This window comes from Barbus barbus (assembly GCF_936440315.1).
Source record: "Barbus barbus genome assembly, chromosome: 8".
NCBI lineage: Eukaryota > Metazoa > Chordata > Actinopteri > Cypriniformes > Cyprinidae > Barbus > Barbus barbus.
Genome location: NC_136736.1, coordinates 4,805,686 through 4,828,518, shown reverse-complemented (window position 1 = coordinate 4,828,518; position 22,833 = coordinate 4,805,686). Strand labels below are relative to the sequence as shown.

The window sequence follows — 22,833 nt, the reverse complement described above, 5'->3', positions numbered from 1 at the left end:
GAGACGTCAATCTAATTTTCCCGTCATTCTATTGGTTGATTCTTTTCCTTGCGGTACAATCTTAAATCCCGCCTCTCTGCGTTTACGTCCGGGTCGCACAGATTGCACGCTTCTGAGGAACATGTGAGATTTACTTACACGGAGTGTTTTGTATTGATCTACGCAACGTTTTATAGCGTAAGTAAAAAAAAAAATTTACCTCTAGAGCAGGGCTGTCCAAACTCGGTCCTGGAGGGCCGGTGTCCTGTAGAGTTTAGCTCCAACCCTAATTAAACATACCTGAAGCAGCTAGTCGAGCTCTTACTAGGCATGCTAGAAGCTTCCATGCTGGTGTGTTGAGGCGAGTTGGAGCTAAACTCTGCAGGACACCGGCCCTCCAGGACCCTGCTCTAGAGGGTTTTTACTGGCACGTGTTGCGTGTTTAGATGTAAGTAATGTACTGGTTAAACATTGCATTATAGTATATGTTGTGTTTCTAATGTGTCCAAACCTGCAGTTTTGTAAAGACATGTGAGCAGATGTTCGTCAAGACAAGGATTCATGTCTAAAAAGCTTGTTTCTTTATTGGAATTCATTAGAGCCTTTATATTTGGGTACACGGCGAAGAATGGCGTCTATGGAAGAAGATGTTCCTCGTGGTGGGACAGAAAAGAAGGCCACCGAGTCCAAAAATGTTAAGGCACATGATGTGGACAATCTTTTTAAAGTAAGATGATGGTAGAGACTACAGCAGTGATTTTAATTCAGATCAATGGGCAGCCTTCACATCTGCTATGAGAGTAATGTGCATGTTTGTCATGTTTTTCAGACTCATGAAACAGTGGTTACAAAGAAGAGAAAGGTCGTGCAACAGGATGAAAAGCAAAAAACTAAACAACAAAAAGTGGAAAGTGGGGATTTAAAACTTAATACTGCCTCCACTGTGGAAATTCTTCATCTTCGGGTATGTATATGCATATGAGATATTTGTAATTTATAACATTGAGTTGATTTAAGTCAGTCTTTTTCTGTAGCGTGTCAGTAGGAAATATCAGTTTACATTTCCAAACATACATTTTGCCATTAATTGTAATAATCCAGTGAGATATTTGTCTGACAACATCCAGTGCTGTACACAGAGATCTGATCTGATCATTAACATCCAGTCTGTCTGGAATTATATATATATTTTTTAACAAACATCATACCACTGACTTTGCATCTGATCACTCTGGTTTCTCTTGTCTAGAATCTGAAAATTGGCACTCTGATGCTGGGTTGTGTGAAGGAAGTGTCAGACTCGCAGGCGGTAGTTGGTTTTCCCAGCGGTTTTGTTGGTTACCTGCCAATCTGCAACATTTGTGACTCCTATACCAATATTCTTAAGGAAACCCTGGACTCTGAAGACAGTTTAAAGGTACCACAGCTGCACAAGGACTGAAAATGTAAAGCTATATGTGAATGTTGTCATTAAAGGATGCATTTTGTTTGTGTTTGTCTACTCTTCACAGGAAGTTGTCCCTCTCCCACAACTGCTTACTCCTGGGATGCTGATCAGATGCGTTGTGTCGTCCCTCTACTCCGTTAAGGAGCGTCGTACTAGGCTTACGGTGTCAATCAATCCTAAAGGGGTTAACAAGATGTTGAGTTCAAGTTCTTTGAAACCTGGAATGGTGAGTTTGCTAACTTTTATGTATTATATATATATAGGGCTGCACGATTAATCGAATGCGATTGTCATGCGCATCTCGTCAGTAAAGCCGGTTCTGTGATTAGTAGTAAAGCTCCATCACCTGCTTTCAGATGAAGCAGCATTTACTACATATAGCCGTAGATCACCGACAAGCTACGCAAAAAAAATCGCAGATGATATAATCGTACGATTATGAAATGGAAGAAATCGTTCCCAATAATGAAAGCTGTTTGCGTCGCTTCTCGATGAATGCTGCTCCATCTGAAAGCATGTGAAAATACTACATTTAATAACATTTTTTTACTCTACTCACTTCATAACATCAATCGAGTGTTGAAATAAATCCTTCTGTGAGATGATGTGGCTTCTTAGACAGAATAAGGCACACGATATTTCACAGTATTTTAAGCCGTGATAAAGGCTGTGTCGATTAGCAGTGCATTATAGACATACTTTGTTATAATGAAAATTATTATAATAATAAGAACTCAGATAAACCATATATTGCCGTGGTCGTGTGTTTATTTGCCATGGTTTATTCTGCAACCGCTATAGGGATTTCCTGGGTTTCTTCTGCGGGGCATATTGAAGGCCACTGGCCTTCGGATGGAGATTTACTGCTGATCACAGAACCGTGCTTCACTGAAAGATACACATGACAATCGCAGCTTCTGTCTAATCATGATTTTGATCTCATTTCGATTTATCGTGCAGCCCCAATTATATATAATTTATTTATAGATTTCTTAATATTATATTTAAGTAGACAGTTGTATCAAAATGACCTGGGTGATATATTGAATATTTATGATACTTTCAGTGTTCTTTTGGAACCGATATTAATGCTGTTTTAGAGCATATACATATAATCAAATGGCTGGAAAATAACAAGTACAATTTTTTTTAGATGCACTACTGGTCAAAAGTTTGGGGCCTGTGATATTTTTTTAAAAGTTTTTATTTTATTTTTTATGAAATCTGTCACACTCATGTTTTCTATTTGAATATATTTTAAAATGTAATTTATTTCTGTGATGCAAAGCTGAATTTTCAGCATCTTCATTACATGATCCTTCAGAAATCATTCTAATATGCTGATTTGATGCTCAAGAAACATTTCTGATTATTATCAATGCTGAAAAGATGTGATGCTTAATATTTTTGTGGAATTTGTGATGCGCTTTCCAGCATTATTTAATAAATAGACAGAACAGCATTTATTTGAAATATAATTATTTTGTAACAAATATTTTTGCTGTCACTTTTGATCAATTTGATGTGTCCTTGCTAAATAAAAATATTAATTTTTTTTTTTTAAACTGAGCGTAACCCAAACTTTTATACAATTTGTGGTATGTATCACCCAGTTGTTGTTGAATCTTTTATGAGTAATTGTCACTTATGAACTAAGATAAGACATTAACATTTTAGGCACTGAGTGGTTGTGTGGAGAGTGTGGAAGATCACGGCTTCCTGGTTGACATCGGAATCAGTGACACTAAAGCTTTCCTGCCCAAACAAAGCACATCCTCAAAAAAAGGTATAAAATCCGGCAAATACATCAACATAACATGTCATTAGTCTACATATACTGTTTATTGTAGTTCCATGACAAGATGAATAACTCCCAAATCATGATGGATAAAATAAAGTAGTTAACCTAAAGATTTAAATTAAATCATGTAATTCCAAACCTGTATGGCAAGAACTAGCTTTAAGATGTCAAATTATTTAAACTCTTACATTTTCATTACATTTATAATAATAATTAAAGTTATGCAGGTTTGGAATGACAACAACATTAAAGTAATTTCATTTTTGGATGAACTGTCCATGTCCTCTATTATGATTGTAAGTTTCCTGTTCATCTCAGATTTGAATGTGGGTCAGTACATGACGATCCTGATAGAGGAAGTCAAGAACGATGGACGTGTGGTGCGTCTGTCCCAGGATCCCCAGGCTCTTGGAAAGGCCTGTGCAGAGACTCAGCAAGGATGGACTCTAGACACCCTCCTGCCGGGACTTCTGATCCGGGCATGCATCAAGAGGGTTAGTCAGCTGCACATAGACATAAAATATAAAATTGTCAATGTTAAAATACTTCCTCCTATCCCAGTTTAATATGCAGGAACAACTGTAAGTCACTGTAAGCATTTTGAATTGCCTTTAAGATAATTTCAAGTGTTCTAGATCAATCGTTTTGAGATGTTGACGTTGTCTGCTGATGTTTTGTCATGATAGGTTACTCCTCATGGACTTATTGTCACGTATCTTTCATCTTTTACTGGAATGGTTGATTTTCTGCACCTTGATGAGGACAAAGCATCTACCTACAACACAGGAGACGAGGTATGAGTCAAAAGGCAGTTACTAACCCTAACCCAGTCGAGTACAAATATCCTTAAATCAAAATACATTTACTTGAGATTCAAAATGAAGATGCAAAGGCTTGTTTTCTGAGAAAGTGAACTAAATTGAGTTTGTTTAAAATAAGAACAATCTGTCAATGGGGAATACAGACTTTTTTCCCCCCTTTTGAATTAATCCCATTGGCAGATATTTGTTTGTTTTTTAATCATAAACTCTTAATAAAAAAAGTGTTGCGAATACAACTTTACATTGTCCTTAAGTCTTTAAAAAGCCTCAAATAAAATAAAACCTGCAGAAACCGTGTAAATTATACAAATTTTATATAAAATGTTAACTTGTTGACAAGGCAACATTTCTAATTTTTGATTAGTTTAAGTTGAACCACTGAAACTGTAAATAAAAGTACTAAAACTAAAGCTGAAATAATTTTTTTTTTTTAATCCTAAATAGTAATATTTAAAATAAACAAAAACTAATAAAAGCACAAAATGACGACTCATGAACTAAAATGAAAACTGAAAGTGTAGAAATAAAACTTTATAATATAATAGTATGTAAATTATACCAAAAATAACCCTGATTCTCAGTCAATAATGAAGTTTTTTTTCTTCCGGCTCTGACTCAGGTCCTGGCGCGGGTTCTGCATGTGGATCCATCCACGCAGCATGTGGGTCTGTCCCTGCGCAGGCATCTCCTGCCACCGGGCGGCGCTGTGCTGGATGACTTCTCGAGTGAGCGGGTGAGCGAGCTGGTGCAGGGCTGCAAGATGACTGCTTTGCACCATCGCTCTGGAGCCTTGATGAAGATGCCTGACGGGAACACAGTCTTTGTGCATGTGAGTATAAAGCCAGTCTTGACACAGATGTACACACATGACCGCTGATATGAGAGTCTAATGGAGTTTTATTTACATTTTACATGTAGAAAAACCTCATGAAGGAGGCTCATGAAGAATTGAACCCGAAATGCTTGCTGACCCAGCCTGAACACACTCTGACAATCATAGATTACAGTCCTATGGAGCGAATACACATGGGCACACTGCGCAGGTTGGTTGCTAGGCTGCTGTTATGTGGTTGCTAGGGTGCTCTGGGTGTCCTGTTATAATTTGTTGTTTTGTTTTTCTTTTGTTTTATAGGAGCACTGTTGAAACAGAGTTGGTCGGATATCAAGACATCAAAGTGGGACAAATTGTTGAGGTAGGCAACCGTGCTCTAGCACGTAATATAACTGGATTTGCAGGAAATGTCACGCAGTATAATAAATGTGCTTATGGTCAAATGCTTCCTGTGGGTTTCAGGGTACAGTTACGAATTTGCAGAAACACGGTGCGTACGTGAAGATAACGAACCACATCAGCGGATTTATACCCAAAATTCACCTGGCCGATATTGTCCTGAAGAACCCAGAGAAGTTGTTCACTAGTGGACTGAAGGTCAAGTGCAGGGTGAGGATGTTAAAGTCATCCACTGTTGTTTGGGTCTGTGAAAAATAAGGATTGTCCAAGATGATGAAAGTATTGTAAAAGTAGTAATATTTAGTCTTGCAGTCTTTCTGGGGTTACGCCATTTTAAATATCTTCACATGACAATGAAATGGCTATCTACACACCACAGGTTTTTAAAAATATATATTTTTTAATGTACAAATTAGTGCTGTTAAGCAAATAATCGCATCCAAAATAAAAGTTTTTGTTTACATAATATATGTGCGTGTACTGTGTATATTTATGTATATATAAATACAAACGCATGTATATATTTAAGAAAAATGTTGTTTATATATTAAATATATTAATGTATAATATAAAAATATAAATGTATATACATGTAAATATAAAAAAAATATATAAACAAGCACAGTACACATTATGTAAACAAACTTTTATTTTGGGTGCAATTAATCGCGATTAATTGTTTGACAGCACTAATACAAATAGTTTTTATTTTTAGCTAAATTTTTTATTGTTGGGTTTGTTTGTTTATTTTGTTATTTTCCTGAAATTTTATGCTCTGTCCCCTTTAATGCAGTCTTGATATATTGAAAATATAATGTAACATTTAAAACTGCTTTAATTATTTAAAACAAACAGATTATGCCAGAGTGTTTTATTGTTTGTTTGTTTGTTCATTTTTTTTATCAAATATAATAACAAGCCATGCAGTTTTTGTGGGTTTACTCTAGGGCTGGGCGATATGGCTGAAAACTGATCACGATATCAGTGTTTCATATCGGTCGATATCGATAATTATTGATATTGCTTTTAAGGTGGTACATCAAGTTCGTGGTATTACCAGTCTTGGCGGGGACGACGGTCTTGCATAATTTGCAGACGACATTTGGTCTGACTACGGTCAGACTTATAATATCCAAAAAACTGCCATACTGGCGAGCTGACTTTCTCTTTTATTTACAATTTCCTCGCTCGCTGCGGCACTCATTTTCTGCTTATGAAGAGGAATCCAGCAGACCAGCCAATACGGTCTGGCTGCAGACGTGCACTCTCAGCCGCGCGTGCGCACTTAGACACTAGACAACGATATGGCGCAAGCCGCGCAACCAAACATGATACTGTTACATGATTGGCTGTTAGCGTGTCACTCCCTACGTTTCTAGGTTACCAGAGAGCGAGTGCCTTTGTTAATGCAACCAAACTTGCTTCGCAACCTTTGTTTTCTTCCGACGAAGAATAAAAAAATATCGGAACGTTTTATCGAACACATTTTTTATTGATATCGTTCACGTGTCTATCGCGATACATATCGTTATCGTTTTATCGCCCAGCCCTAGTTTACTCCATTTTCCCTTTTGAACTGGTCTTTTTCACATGTTGGAAAATATCTTTTCACGTGACAATGAAATTACTCTCTCCACGTTATACATTTTTTAAAATAGTTTTTTAATGTAAAATTTAAAGCTGTTTTGATTATTTGAATTATAATTATTATATCTTTTTTGTTTCGCTTTAATGCAGACTTGAGATGTTAAAAAATGCTAAATGTTTTGATTATTTAAACCAAATAGACACTTCCAAAGTGTTTTATTGTTGAATTTATTGATTTTATTTTGCCCAAATTTTGTGGCATTTGACATATCTCTTTTCCTTGAATGCAGTCTTGTTTCACTGACGATGTATTTGTAACCTTCTGATTAATTTAACATGGGTTTGTTTAGGTGTTGTCAGTGGACGCTCAGCAGAAGAAGTTGTGCCTGACCAGGAAGAAGACCCTCGTTGAGTCCACTCTCCCTCTCTTCCAGTCCTATGCTGATGCCAAGGTGGGCTGCATCTCCCACGGTGTCATCGTGTGTGTGAAGGACTTTGGCTGCATTGTTCGTTTCTATGAAGATGTGAAGGGTCTGGTTCCTATGGCGGAACTGTCCACAGAATGTGTGACTAACCCAGAAGAGCTCTTCTTTGCGGGCCAGGTCAGAGAAGAACAACATTTAAAAACTGTCAAATGCATTTAGTTACACTACTGTTCAAAAATTTGGGGTCAGTAAGATTAAAAAAAGAAAAAATAATAATAATTGTATTCTGCAAGGATGCATTAAATGACAAAAAAAGGACATTAAAGATTTTACATTTAAAGAAGATTTCCATTTCAAATAAAAGCTGCTCTTTTGAGCTTTCCATTCATTTCAGAATAAATAAAAATGTATCATGATTTACACAAAAAATGTTAAGCAGCACAACTGTTTTCAATGTTGTTGATGATAAATGTTTCTTGAGCATCAAATCAGCATATTAGTAAGATTTCTGAAGGATCACGTGACACTGAAAACTGGAGTATTGATGGTGAAAATTAATATTAATATTTTAAATAATTTTAAATATTTTAAATTTTGAATAGTTAATATTTCATTTGAGTGTGTGCATTTTGGATCAAATAAAGGCAGTTAAATAAATGGTTAGCATGAAAGACTTCAAATACCATTTGAAAAAATCTTACTGTCTCTAAACTTGAATGATAGTGTATATTATATTGCTCATGCACATTGTGTATTTTGTCAAATTTATTCCAGTCACACACTTCTGCGTCTCTTAAACGGTTATGATCTTCAGTTCACACTAATTATTAACACTCTTTTAATTGTTTTCTGCAGGTTGTCCAGGCCAAAGTCTTGGATTGTGATGAAGAAAAAAAGATGCTATGTTTATCCTTCAGGGCCGTTACTGAGGGAGACATAAAAGAGGCACAGACTGACAAATTTGACTTTGTGGTTGGAAAGGTAATTTGACTTAAAGTTTTTATACTTGCTTTCTTTTCAAAGCACGTGAAAATTAAAAAACTTTTTTCATTGCTTTTTCCTATTTAGACAGTTGAAGTAAAAGTGTCCCGCAAAGTCCTCGATGGTCTAGAGGTCTCCATTGTTCCTGAGGATGTGCCAGCTTTCATAGCCACAGTGCACCTCTCTGACCATGTGACCAACTGCCTTCCCTTGTGGATGGTGCTGGAGGAGGGCGACACCATCTCTAATATAAAGTGTCTCAGCAAGACCAAGAAGAAGGGCATTGTATCCTCACACAGCCATTCATGTCTTTGTTGTCAGTAAAAATAACTATAAAAGCTCTGACTAGCAAGTCAAGTCACCTTTATTTATATTGCGCTTTATAGAATACAGATGCTGTCAAAGCAGCTTTACAGTGTTACACAGGAAAATAGTGTGTCAATTAGAGATGCACCGATTGACTGGCCAGTGATTGGAATCGGACGATTTTTCGCATGACCGGCCCGGATCGGTCAGTCTCGCATCTTGCCGATTCCGAGCCGATCCTTTTATTGCCAGCGGCAACACACTTTTATAACACAGCCACACGCACACTCAGTCGCGTATAAACACGACGATTCGCGTGAGAATTATTCTAATTTTAACGGCATTTACATTTTCAGTGTAAACGGCGACTGATAATGTATTTATGTCGTTGCCAGATGATGGCTTGCACAGCCTGAGTGAGCGTGTGTGTGTGTGAGAGAGATGGCACACACAAAGTAACTCACAGAAGTTTATAGATGCATACTTCCGTAGAAAAAAAGGGATATTTATAAAATATGATTTAGAGATCATTCCCCGCATATCAATATCAACATGATTGCAATTTACATTTATGCATTTAGCAGACGCTTTTATCCAAAGCGACTTACATTGCATTCAAGTTACAGTTTTTACATTTTATCAGCTCTTGTTTTCCCTGGGAATCGAACCCATGACCTTGGCGTTGCTAGCGCCATGCTCTACTATTTGAGCTACAGGAAAGCCTATGTGATTGATTTTATACAATAGTATTTAAATAAGAAGTTAAAATTAAGTGACTTTAATTTTAGACAAAACATTGACTGTTTTTGCTCAATTTCGCTGACGAAATAGTTCCAATCAAAGCCACAGCAGAACTGTTGAGTGTCTCCGAGCAACACACAGCGGTGTTTTGTTCCTGAATGAATCCATGTTTTTGAACGAATCGAGTGAGTCTGTGATGAAAAAAAAAAAGATGCTATGTTTATCCTTCAGGGCCGTTACTGAGGGAGACATAAAAGAAGCACAGACTGACAAATTTGACTTTGTGGTTGGAAACTGAGAAAAAAAACATTACAATAAATCGCGCTACCAATGGTGATTTAATCTAATGATCGGTTAGCTCATATCATATCAAACCGTGCAAATTATTATTATTGTTATACTTTATTCTCAAATTATTAATGTTAACAACATCAATATTGCGTGACTGAGTATAGTGTGTATTAATGTGTAGATTTCAATTTCTGTACAGTCAAATCTAATTGTCATGCCTTTCGAATTTCATGTTAAGAAATTCTTTTAACCCAAAAAGCAAACTATGCTCCCTTCGAAATGGTTTTCTTTAAAATATAAATCTGTAATCAGAAGCACATTTAAAACTGGAATATAATTTAATTTAATTCACATGTGTTTAAAACACAATCCTTTCTGGATTACAATCCGTCATCAAAATTATACATTTAATTATTCTAGCTGCTGTGAGAAAAGGCTATAAACGATCTGTCACCTGCAAGATCCTCACATGCGATAGCCTAGTAGCCGGGAAAACTTCTTTATGTTTACAGACGTGACGCAATGACGTGGTGCCATGCTCGAATTTCCCGCAAAAACCTACCCGTACCACTCAAATTATAAAACATTATTATTAGCTAACAGTTGTGAATCGGGCTAAAGTAAGGCAATAGTTTTGAACACTGGCTGGTTATGTACTTGCTCAAATATTGATTTCGGATAATTTTTAACCAAAAAAAGTTACGGACTGCAGCTTTAAAATCAGCTCATCATTGATTCAGTGATGTTATCGTCCAGGGGTGCGTTTCCCAAAAGCAACTATGGTCGCAAGTTCCGTCGTTACCAATAGAGTTCAATGGGACTTACCACCATAGTTAGCTAAGGATGCTTTTGGGAAATGCACCCCAGTTCAGTTCAGTTTAAATAGTATCTGTGCAATCAAGTCTACAAACTTCCACATTCAGTTCTTCTTAACCTAGTTCTGTTCAGACTCTCACTAAGAAACCTCTGCTGAAGGCCTGTCTGGAGGACGACAGCATCCCCCAAAACTTCTCTGAGCTCCAGGTGGGAGTGCAGATGGTCGGCTGGGTGAAGAACATCATGCCTTATGGAGTCTTCGTCGATTTCCCATGTGGACTCTTCGGCCTCGCTCCTAAAGCTGTATGTCTTAGTTTTGGCCGTTTGGATGGGATTTAGTATAAAATTGTACATTTTTGTGTAGATTTGAGTTTGTGTTTCTGTCTCATCGTAGGCCATGGGTGATCATTTCGTCACAGACACCTCAACTGTCTTTGACATCGGCCAGACGGTTATTGCCAAAGTCACCAATTTGGACAAAGAGAAGAGCAGGTTTCTGGTCAGTCTGAGGGAGTCAGAATTGAGTCTCTCAGAGGAAGGGTCCCAAGCCAGACTGATCCAGGGTCTGAAGGAAAGAAAGGCCCTTTTTGACATGATGACTTGCAGAGGTAGGAGTGTAGACTCTGATGAATGACAAAAGATAAGGTGTTTAACTTCTGTTTTCTGCTGTATTCTAGTGTCTTTAATCAAAATCTCTGTCCGTCTCCAGGGGAGTCTGACGTCCTGCAGCAGCTCTCTTCTGTATCACTGGGAGATAAACTGAAGGTGACTGTGGGAGATAACAGAGAGGATGGATCTGTCTCACTGACCTCAGATCAGCTCAGAGAAGCCACTCTATTGGTCTCAAAGTATCACACAGAAGGTGAGGACCACCTTCCTCTTCAAAAAAACATTGTCATGAGAACGACTTTTTTGTAATTATTGATTGACAACTTTTAGTTTTAAAAGTAGACAATGCAATAACAGTTCTCGGGCCCCTTTAAGTTGAAATTCCCTCAAATTAGTGACTTGATTGGTCAAGAATCACTTCAGTGAGTAAGACGTTAAATGATTCTGCTAACTGCCAACTTTTAAACAATAGACTGGCTTGTGAAAGTTTTTGAGTGATTTATTAAAACGTTTTGTTTGTGTTTGTTCTTTTGTCATTTTTATTCGTTTTTGTTTTATTTAATTTTTATTCGTTTAATTTTTTGTCAGTCTTAGTTTCATTATTTCAACTAATTTAATTTGGCAACATTTTTATTTTATATTTAATTTAATTTAATATTAATTTTATACTTTTTCAATTATTTTTTAGTTTTCACTTGGAATTCTATAGTTAAATAGTCCAGTGTTATTTTCTTGAATGCTGTGAAAATTGATTTATTGTTTATTTATATATTGTTTTGGTTCAACTTTAATTTTGGTCCACTTTACATTCACATGCCGATGAAATGTATACAATAAAGTATCATTTGTAAGATAATATACACTCACTGGCCACTTTATTAGGTACACTTTTCTAGTACCGGGTTGGACCCCTTTTTGACTTCAGAACTGCCTTAATTCTTTGTGGCATAGAGATCTGGTGACTGTGGAGAGCATTTGAGTAAAGTGAACTCATTGTCATGTTCAAGAAACCAGTCTGAGATGATTTGAGCTTTGTGACATGGTGCATTATCCTCCTGGAAGTAGCCATCAGAAGATGGGTAGACTGTAGTCATAAAGGGATGCACATGGTCAGCAACAATACTCAGGTAGGCTGTGGCTTTTAAACGATGCTCAATTGGTACTAAGGGGCCCGAAGTGTGCCAAGAAAATATCCCCCCCACATTATACCACCACCACCACCAGCCTGAACCGCTGAGACAAGGCAGGATGGATCCATGCTTTCATGTTCTTTACGCCAAATTCTGACCCTACCATCTGAATGTTGCAGCAGAAATCGAGACTCATCAGACCAGGCAACGTTTTTCCAATCTTCTGTTGTCCAATTTTGGTGAGCCTGTGCGAATTGTAGCCTCCGTTTCCTGTTCTTAGCTGACAGGAGCGGCACCCGGTGTGGTCTTCTGCTGCTGTAGCCCATCTGCTTCAGGGTTCGATGTGTTGTGTGTTCAGAGATGGTATTCTGCATGCCTTAGTTGTAACGAGTGGTTATTTGAGTTACTGTTGCCTTTCTATCATCTCTAAACAGTCTGCCCATTCTCCTCTGACATCAACAAGGCATTTTCGTCCCCACACAACTGCCGCTCACTGGATATTTTCTCTTTTTTGGACCATTCTCTGTAAACTCTAGAGATGGTTGTGCGTGAAAATCCCAGTAGATCAACAGTTTTTGAAATACTCAGACCAGCCCATCTGGCACCAACAACCATTCCACGTTCAAAGTCACTTAAATCCCCTTTCTTCCTCATTCTGATGCTCGGTTTGAACTTCAGCAAGTCGTCTTCACCACATCTAGATGCCTAAATGCATTGAGTTGCTGCCATGTGATTGGCTGATTAGCAATTTGTGTTACCAAGCAATTGAACAGGTGTACCTAATAAAGTGGCCAGTGAGTGTATAATATAATATAAAATATAATGCAGTCTGAATAGACCTACAAGCCTTCATTTTGTATGAAGGAAGACCTTTGACTGTCTTGGTGTACATTTCAGTAGTGTTTTTTTATATTCTACCTTGTTAATGTCTTTAACTCATCTCTTTGTGACTACATGTCACTGACATGAGACATGACAATGCACATTTGATAGCATTTCATATGCTTAAATATATCCCTTATTTGAAAGGCAAAATATGATTGAAATTTAAACTGCACAATTTCTCAAATAACCCCAATCAAACGATTAAACAGTTGCAATACACTTACCGAATTTGGCTTACTTGTAATAGTTTTACTTTTAGTTTGCAATAATGTTGTAGCTGAATGTCTTGGATCATTTGATTCCAAAAAGAACCATTTCCTGTTGAAATGATACTCACATTGGACTGTCTACATATACCATCTAGTGCAGGGTTTCCCAAAGTGGGGTTCGCGAACCCCTGGTGGTTCGTGAGGGCATTGCAGGGGGTTCGTGAGTTGGTACAAGGTATGCCTACAAGTGTATACCATTAGCGAATTAATAAAAAATAAAAAAACAAGTATAAATAAATTAAAAAGTTTTTGCAAATGAATGTTAAAGGTTTATTCAATTGTCATGTAAATGTAAAATCTTAAAAGTATAAAATAATTCTCTTTTTGGAAAACCCTGTATTTAAAGTATTGTGGAAAAATTTAATACATTGTAAATTAAAGTAATATGTATTTTTATAATTTTCTGAGTGTAATAATAATAGCTATATAAATATTACTGAAACTTTAAAACTGATTAAAATAGTTTTTAAAGTTAAACATGCAGATGTGCCATTAAATTATTGAAATATTTACTTAAAATATCAGGGGGTACTTTAAGTAAATAATTTATGTCAAAGGGGTTCGGCTGACCTCTGATCTAGTGGAAAGCATGTGAAACTGGCAACATTACAATTTCAGTGGGTGTGTGTGAATTTGGTGATCTCGACATGGACGGATAACATGCTAATTCACATCTAACTAGATTTGTCAATGTTTCAGGTGTGAATGCGAGTCCAGGCTGCAAACTCACTGCGGTGATTCTCCATGTCGACCTTTTAAAGTCTGAGGTCCATGTGTCGCTGCTTCCAGAGCTGACCGCGGCGACGAGGAAAAAGGTAAGTCCAACTCAAAACCCTGAAAATCCACAGCATCTAATTTATTCAGGCCTGTTAAAGTTCTTTCTTTTTGTTTGTCTTCAGTTGGAAAAGGACTCCAAACTCACTGCCACTATCCAGTTCACCGACAAAGACTTTGCTGTCATCTCATTGGGTGACACTGGTCACCTGACCTTCATTTCCACTCGCACCCACATAAATGACATCTTAAATTCAGAGAAATTTCACGTCGGTTCCTGTCTGAATGTGACCGTGGAGAAGCCCTGCAGCGAGGAGTTGGGAGGACTTCCTCTTGTCGCGTGTCAGAAATGCAACGAGACGAGAGGAACGCAGAAACGGGAGCAGAGCAAATCTAGGAGCACAGATCTTGGGGAAGTGATGACGGTGACGGTAAAGAAGGTGAAGCCCATGGATGTGGTGGTGATGCTGCCATCGGGCACCACAGGAAGTATCCATGTATCTCAGATCAAGGAATCACCCGTGGTTGGCAGCTTCCCAACATCATCCCTGAAGGTCGGGAGCAAGGTGGAAGCCAGAGTGATTGGAGGGCACACAGTTCGTGGTCACAAGTAAATATAGAAGTGTTAAGTTGTCTGTCACAGAATCTCCTTTGTCTCAGTGCCTTTAAATGGGGCTAATTATAAACCCCACATACAAGGCTATCAAATAGTACTCGGCCAGAGGCAAAAAAAATATATGTATGTATAATGTGTTTATTTATTATTATTTATGTGGGAGTTTTATTTTATTTAAAGCTGTATTGTTTTTATTTAAGTCCATTTATATATTAATGTTTTAATTTTTCTTTTATTCATTTTCTTTTATTTAAATTGAGTTTTTTGTTTTTAGTTTTTATTTTTATTTAAAGGCTTTATTTCATTGTTAGATTTATTTTATATTTTACTTTATTATAATTTTTTTGTATTTCAGTAATTTAAATGCTTTTTTTTTTGCTGTTTTATGGGACAATGGGGTTATTTTTACTATTATTTTTCTAAATTTATAAATAAATATAATATTTTCATTTTATTTCCATTTTTCTGCTCAGTTACAGACTCATATTTGGTCATACTTTGTTTTTGTGGCTCAATGTGAAGAATATGCTTGAATGAATCATTTTCATTGGTGTTGTGGTGATAATGTCAGCTTTTATGGAATATTGGCATTGTTTTATTCTATATTTAAAATATTCTCTTTCAACAGGTTCCTGCCAGTCTCTCACCCTAACTTTAAGGTTTCCCTCCCTGAACTCACTCTTCTGCCCAGGTATGCATTTCTACAGTTCTCCATACATTGATTTTATATTAATGTGAGCAAGCAGCATATGGGAACAGCTGCACCAAACATTTGTCTGGGTGTATGTTTTCTCAATTCATTGTATTCATAGTTTTGTGCTACACACTTCACTCTTTTTCAACTTTTTGTCAGCAAACTGAATGATGCTGGCAAGAAGACAATTGACAAATTGAACTACAAACCTGGAGATGAAGTCATATGCTTTGCATTAAAGGTAGCTTTTTACAGTTTAAGGAAAAGGAAATGTAATGTTTAATATTAAACTGCATGAGCTGTTGAAGTAATTTTTGCCTTCTCCTCAGTTCATCGAAGAAACACAATGTTTAGAAGTTCATGTGAAGCCCAACGTCATGGGAACCGTCGAACTGTTAGCCATGATTAACAAACCCAGTGTAAGTCTCTGTACAACTTTGCTTTCCTTGTTTGTTGGGGTGGGCTATATACCGTACACACGATTAGCCGGTATAAATTTGTCAACCGGTAGAGCTTTCAAGCTGACGTCTCTATCACAGTTACACGCTCACGTGATGTTGGTTCGTTTGCATGCATTTTTAAGCACTGCCGTAAAAACAAGTGATTTTAAACCGTTGAAATGCAATCAGCAGCAAAAGAGAACTAATTTCGCTATAATCGTATTTGAAAAGTAATGTTACAATATTGCTCTGCATATATTTTAAAAAGTATTTCATTTATATTTAGTAAACATTACTTGAAAGAGTTAATTTAACCGTGACTTAAATGTTACTTGTAAAAATAATTTCAAATCGTACACTTATTAAATGCATGTTTTGTTAAATAAATTTCAGAATAAACAAGCTATAATGTTTTCAAATTGTTTTCCCACAGCAAGCTAAACACCCACAGACGCTTTTTAAACTGGGACAGACCATTTCTACAAAGGTTGTTGGTCTTGGTACCAGCAGGCCTTTTCGTCTTTCCCTTTCACTCACAGGTAATACTTGTAGTTTCATCTGCAGTCATAACTGTTTTGAAGCACAGCACTATCAGTACTGTCAGAGGGGATTTGATGTGACAGCATTTCCTAGTTCATATTTTGTCCTCGTTATACCAAACGCTGAGTCACACGGCTCTTGATGTCGCACTCCTGCCATCATGACGCATGTGGCGGTTGTCCCTCGAGTCTCTTTAGAATTTCCTGTGTGTGCCGTTGCTGTAGGGATGTACAAGCTGGAGCCAGGGGTGATCACCATGGCGAAGATTTGGAAAATTGTGCCTCACATGGGACTGTTTCTCCAACTCCCATTTGGGAATTCGGGTTTGGCTTCGGTAACGGATCTCTCTGATGCATTCGAAGACAACCCGCTAGAGACCTACAAGCTGGGCCAACTAGTCCGGTGAGTCATGACCTAGTTGGAATTATTTATGACGAATGTCTGGAAGGATTTTTCCTGGGTGGAACCATTAAAAAGCTTCAAATGTGACGTTTATGTGTGTGCATTTCTTTTATCCAGGTGCTACATTATTGGGGAGGAAAATGGAAAGTTCAACGCTTCTTTACGGCCCTCCAGGTACATAATCAAGCATCATTTCAAAATTAGATTAAATTGGGTTGTAGATCGCAATCACTTTTTAATAAATGAATGTATTTATTTATTTAGTTTTATTTTATTTTTCACATTTATATCATGTATCATTTTCATATTTCACCAGTTTTTTTTTATTTGTTTGTTTTTATTGAATTTTTTATATAATAAACAAGTACAACTACAAGTACATTACCAAGATAAATATTACTTGACAATAATAATGTCAGTTATGCTAGTAATGATAAAAATACTTGCTGTAACATTATTAATTAACAGTTTTGTACTTAGTCAAATGTTTTTTTTTGTAGTATTAAATGTAAATGTATTAAATGTAAGTTTATGCATTTTTTTTTTTTTACATTTTTCTTTTAACAATATACACAAAGAACCAGAGGATGATGCGCTTGACTCCAAAAGTAAACTCAATTGTAACTACTTTTCAGAATGTTACCTTATTTGATTTTATATTATATATTATTATTTTTATTTATTTGATTTTTTTTTTTTTTTTTCTTCTTTCATGGGACATTGAAATTAGGCTTGTGACAATAAATTGAGCCATTTAGATTTTTTTTTTAACAAAAGTGTGAGGCAAAACATGTTTTTTTAACAATATTTACTACTTTAAATTTGAAATGAACACTGCTATGGTTTGTGCTATTTCTATCCTGAGAAACCAGCAGCAGTGTGATGTGTTGCCTGAAGTATTAAATGGGATGTCTGTGAAGGTCTTTGACCCATATATCCGTTGCTTTCTTCTCAGAATATTGAGAAGATCCGGCCTGCATGTGCGTAATTGTGTAGATGATGACAATGATATTTTTTTTTTTCTGTTGGCTTATATATATTTTGGCCACTGTCTGACAATTCATTTGATTCATTATATTAAATGGTTCATAAAACATGCCTGCTCTCATGTGGACATCTGACTGGCCATTTCCATTTGTAGTCAACTTGAAAGCATTGCAAATAAATCTTAAGACTTCAGTTTTGCTTTGTATTATATTTGAGTGTGAGGATCATTTAAAATTTAGCTTGGTCTCATTTTATTGTCCCAAAAAATCAGCCTTTTATTTTATTTTTATTTTATTTTTCATTTTTTCCAAGTAATTTACATTTTTCATTTTATTTATATTAAACTCAAATTTCTCCCCTTTCTGCAGATTGTATAAGAAGCACAATAAGAATCCAACAGATCCAGACATTCAGTCCATTTCCGATATAAAAGAGGGCCAGATTATCAGGGGATATGTGACATCTATTACTGATCTAGGCATATTTGTGAGGTAAAGTAGGTTGATTTTGCTGCACATTTTTAAAGAAACCATTCTAGCCTCAAGAGTTGAATTAAAATGATTTTTCTTGTATGAAGGTTATCAAGAACCATCTCAGGAAGAGTTATTTTCCAGAATGCTACAAAATACTTAGTGAACAACCAAAAAACATTTTCCGAACACATTTCCACGAATGCACTGCTGACAGCCAAGGTTCTCAGGTAATGTATGTCTACACGTGTACAATGACCAGCTATTAATAATACATTTAAATGTATCTATTTGTAGAGCTATATGACTAAAGACATTTGCTTCTAAATCAGTGTGAACACCAAGAACGAGCATGTGAACCTGTCGCTGCTGTCAAAGGACACTGGCAAACCAGATCTGTTCCCAGAATCCCTTGAGATTCCATTGCGTTTGACAAAGCAAGAACCGAAGCAGAAGCAAGAATGTGACAAGAAAGCCACCAAGAGGAAGCAGGTTAATTCTGAGAGCCAGGTAAGTGTGTGTGTGTTTTTGTGTTTAACTGATAGTTTCGAAGAGGATGGATTTGACCTTGTGTTTAATCCTTCTAGCAACAAGACGATGAGAAAAATGGACAGACGATTAAAAAGAAAAAAGAAGGCCCAGTAAAGGGAAAATCCACAGAAAAGAAGAAAACTAAAACCGAGGATAATGACAGTGGTGTAGAAGTGTTTTTCCGAGAGGAGGAAGAAACGCTCTTGTGTAAAAATCAAGTCCAAGTAAAGGTAACGCATCTTCTCTCTTCAGATCAATTCGATTTGATTTTATATTTTAAAACGGGTGTCTGATTGTTTAGGGTAAGCAGAAGGCAAAGGAGCCAGAACGGCTGCAGGTGGCTTTTGGCTTCCCGTGGGAATCCACACTGTGCTCTTTAAAACCTTTTGCCACAGTAGACGACACCCATGATTCCAGTGAGGATGAGCAGGAAGTCACGAGCAAGGTGAGCTCACACATGCGTCAAAACTTAGCTGCTCCCATGTAGACTGTTGAATATATATTTATTTAATTTTCCAGAATAACAATGGAAGGTGCACATAGTGAAACAATTTGGTGTTGAATTTATAGGAAAATTGTGTTATCACATTTAAGCTAATAAAAATCTGAAATGTCAAAAATGAACATGTGCTGAAAATTGACTTCAGATCATGCAAAATATGGATGAGTTTGCTGCTTCATCACAATAGATTTAGAGAAATGTAACATTATATCACTAGCTCACCAATGGATCCACTGCAGTGAATGGGTGCCGTCAGAATGAGAGTCCAAACAGCTGATAAAAACATCACAATAGTCCACACAACTTAGTATGGATAGATGACACATTTTGGCCAAGTGATTGTTTGTTTCTTGCAAACGGACAGCTTTTTGCTTCATAAGAGTTTAATTGATGGACTGGAGTGTGGTGTGGATTACTTGTGGATTATTGTGATGTTTTATCAGCTCTCATTCTGACGGCACCCATTCACTGCAGAGAATCCCTTGCTGAGCAAGTGATGTAATGCTACATTTCTGATTTTCAAGAAGTCTAAAATTTTGCAATGGGAAAAATATTCACAATACCGCCTGTGTGATAAAGCGGTTATTAAACTTTTAAAAAATGTTAAATTAAACAATTACAAAGAAATGGCAAGTAACACATACAGTTAAATGTGAAGTAGAACATTTTGAATTTGAGAGAATAAAATAGCATTTTCTTGTAAAACATACTTTAAAAAAATCCTCATTTTATTTGCAATCACTTTTTATAATTCATAGTCTGCAAACACACAGTAAACAGCTCCTCTTTCTCTCCAGCTGGCGAAAAAGTCCTGTAAAGAGCTGAAGCAGGAGCAGCAGCTCAGCAAGCTGGAGGCGGAGCTCATGGACACATCTGTGCGTCCGGACAGCATAGTGGCGTTTGAGCGTCTGCTCCTGTCGTCTCCGGACAGCTCCCTCCTCTGGCTACAGTACATGGCTTTCCATCTGCAGGCCACACAGATCGAGCAGGCACGCGCAGTCAGCGAGAGAGCCCTCAAAACCATCTCTTTCAGGTGAAAAGACTGGTTTAAGATGGTTGCGATTTAAATCGAGTACAACTTGCATGCTGTTATAGGAAAACAGTCTTTATTTGACACTAGTTGCGAATAAATGACAGGCTTTTGATCAAAGGGTTATTGGTGTGTGTTGATTTTCCCTGTTTTTTTAAATGGCATCTAAATGAGATCTCAATTTTGTCACAAGAGTTAACCGGTTTGTTTGTGTGTTTAGAGAGGAGCAGGAGAAGCTGAACGTGTGGGTGGCCATGCTAAATCTGGAGAACATGTATGGGACACAAGAAAGCCTGCAGAAAGTCTTTGAACGGGCCATCCAGTATTGTGAACCTCTTCCTGTGTATCAGCAGCTAGCCGACATTTACGCCAAGTCAGACAAGATCAAAGTAAGCATTATGTCCAGTCATGTGATATGTGTGGTTGTTAGAAGGGATGCAGTGATATATTTATTTTGGCATAAGAGTTGGTGGTCTGACCAAATTTGTTCAAAAGTTTAGAGTCATTAAGTTTTATTCGGCAAGGCATTAAATTGACCAAAAGTGACAGTAAAAGGTTTATTTTCTTACAAAAGATTTGTATTTTCAATTAATGTTCTTTGCTTGGATCCTGAGGATTCTGATTTTTTTTATTTATTTTTTTATTGTATTTCCACAAAAATAACTGTTTTCAACATTGATAATAATAAGAAATGAAGGATCATGTGACACTGAAGACTGGAGTAATGATGCTGAAAATACAGCCTTGCATCACAGCAATAAATCATATTTTAAAATATATTTTAATAGAAAACGGTTTGTAGTAATATTTCACAATAATATGACTTTTGAAAACTATGGCTTTTTAAAATGAGACTTTTAAAAAGTTTTACAGACCCTATACTTTTTTTCATAATGTTTAATTATTTAATTACTAAAATAATATTTAAAAATGTGTGTATATGCATCACATGCTACAAACCATCAGAACATTACATTTTGTATTTTGTGTGTGTGTGTAGGAGGCTGAGAATCTTTATAAAAGCATGGTGAAACGCTTCAAACAGGAGAGAGCTGTATATCTGAGTTACGGCAACTTCCTGCTACGACAGCATCAGAGCGACGCTGCAAATGCCCTTCTGCAGAGGGCGCTGCAAAGCCTGTCCAATAAAGAACGTGAGTGCCAGCCACACTTCAGACATGCATACTTAATTCCCACATTTATGCATGGATTGAGAGACTCACTAGGATTATTCATTCATAATTAGGAATCTGAAAGGCAGTTTGGATGATATTCAGGCCCTGCAGGTTTCCTGTTTACAGCTCATGCATTCTTTCCTTGCTGTCTTTCTAGATGTGGACCTGATTGCCAAATTTGCCCGGTTGGAGTTTCAGTACGGGAACGCAGAGAAAGCCAAATCCATGTTTGACAAGGTCCTGAGTACCTACCCCAAACGCACAGACCTGTGGTCCGTGTTCATAGACTTGATGGTGAAGCACGGCTCTCAGAAGGAAGTGAGGTAAACAGTTTCTGGGTGATAACTAGTCAGAGAGGAAATGAGAACTTTTTACTTCATACAGCCCATATTATGAATTCTTAAAGGGATAGTTCAGCCAAAAATTAAAAATGTCATCATTTACTCACCCTCACGTTGTTCCAAACCTGTATGAGTATATTTCTTCTGTTTATCACAAAAGAAGATGCTTTTTAAGACTGTTAGTAACCAAACATTTGACGGTAGCCATTGATTTCCATAGCATGGAAAAAAATACTATGGAAGTCAATGGCTACCGGCAACTGTTTGGTTACCCACATTCTTCAAAATATCATCTTTTGTGCTTAGCAGAGGAAATAAAAAATCTTACAGGTTTGGAACAACGTGAGGGTGAGTAAATGATGACATTTTAAATTTTTGGCTGAACTATCCCTTTAAGAATGGACCCTTCTGATCAAATCGCTTGCAACCATATCCACCTACTGCATTATTTTGTTTTAATGGAGTAGAGAGGAAAATGTAGAGTGGAATAGACTCTTGAAATTCTAATCTGAATTCAGATTTCTTGTGTTTTCGCACAATGCATAATCAAAAATATTTTGCCGTTTCTTCCAGGGAGCTTCTTGATCGTGTGATTCACCTGAGCGTGTCAGTGAAGAAGATCAAGTTCTTCTTCAAGCGCTACCTGGAGTACGAGAAGAAGAACGGCACACCTGAAACCATCCAGGCGGTCAAACAGAAAGCTCTAGAATATGTGGAGTCCAAAGGAGCAGAAGCTGCCAGCTAATGCCATCTATTTTACCTTAAGATCAATAGGATATTTGAGGAGCATCTTTAATCCTCCTGCTTTTTTTATCCCTTGTGCACCTTTTACATATTTCTGGAGCTGTATTTGTGTGTTTCCTGAACTTTAATGTCATATCAGTGAATGTCTATGTGACCACATTTTCCTATTTCATAAATGATTATTAAGGATTAAAATATAGCTGTAATATGAAGTCATGCATGTTTTGCAATAAAAATTCTGCTATCAAAAGCTCCAGATCCAGCATTT

The 22,833-nt window shown here is 36.8% G+C and overlaps 1 protein-coding gene across 3 annotated transcripts; it reads left to right on the top strand.

Annotated features, from left to right (window-relative positions):
• Positions 1 to 84: 84 nt before the first annotated feature.
• On the top strand, positions 85 to 22,820 carry LOC306873433 (protein RRP5 homolog). 3 transcript variants are annotated; one of them, XM_079422715.1, is made up of 36 exons: positions 85 to 177; positions 579 to 706; positions 809 to 943; positions 1,229 to 1,396; positions 1,491 to 1,652; positions 3,104 to 3,212; positions 3,546 to 3,721; positions 3,914 to 4,021; positions 4,668 to 4,877; positions 4,967 to 5,091; positions 5,181 to 5,241; positions 5,343 to 5,489; positions 7,217 to 7,468; positions 8,147 to 8,272; positions 8,360 to 8,557; positions 10,559 to 10,729; positions 10,821 to 11,034; positions 11,136 to 11,288; positions 14,019 to 14,134; positions 14,219 to 14,703; positions 15,338 to 15,400; positions 15,563 to 15,644; positions 15,733 to 15,822; positions 16,277 to 16,382; positions 16,608 to 16,785; positions 16,903 to 16,959; positions 18,141 to 18,263; positions 18,350 to 18,472; positions 18,575 to 18,752; positions 18,830 to 19,003; positions 19,084 to 19,218; positions 20,073 to 20,308; positions 20,526 to 20,694; positions 21,306 to 21,459; positions 21,638 to 21,803; positions 22,395 to 22,820. In XM_079422715.1, exons 2-36 carry the CDS (start codon positions 608 to 610, stop codon positions 22,564 to 22,566), a joined length of 5,421 nt encoding a protein of 1,806 aa, XP_079278841.1. In that variant the 5' UTR covers positions 85 to 177; positions 579 to 607; the 3' UTR covers positions 22,567 to 22,820. The 3 variants fall into 3 exon arrangements, with proteins under 3 accessions (XP_079278841.1, XP_079278839.1, XP_079278840.1); XM_079422713.1 differs by having other exon boundaries at positions 19,075 to 19,218; XM_079422714.1 differs by lacking the exon at positions 85 to 177 and adding an exon at positions 315 to 427 and having other exon boundaries at positions 19,075 to 19,218.
• The last annotated feature ends 13 nt before the right edge of the window (positions 22,821 to 22,833 follow it).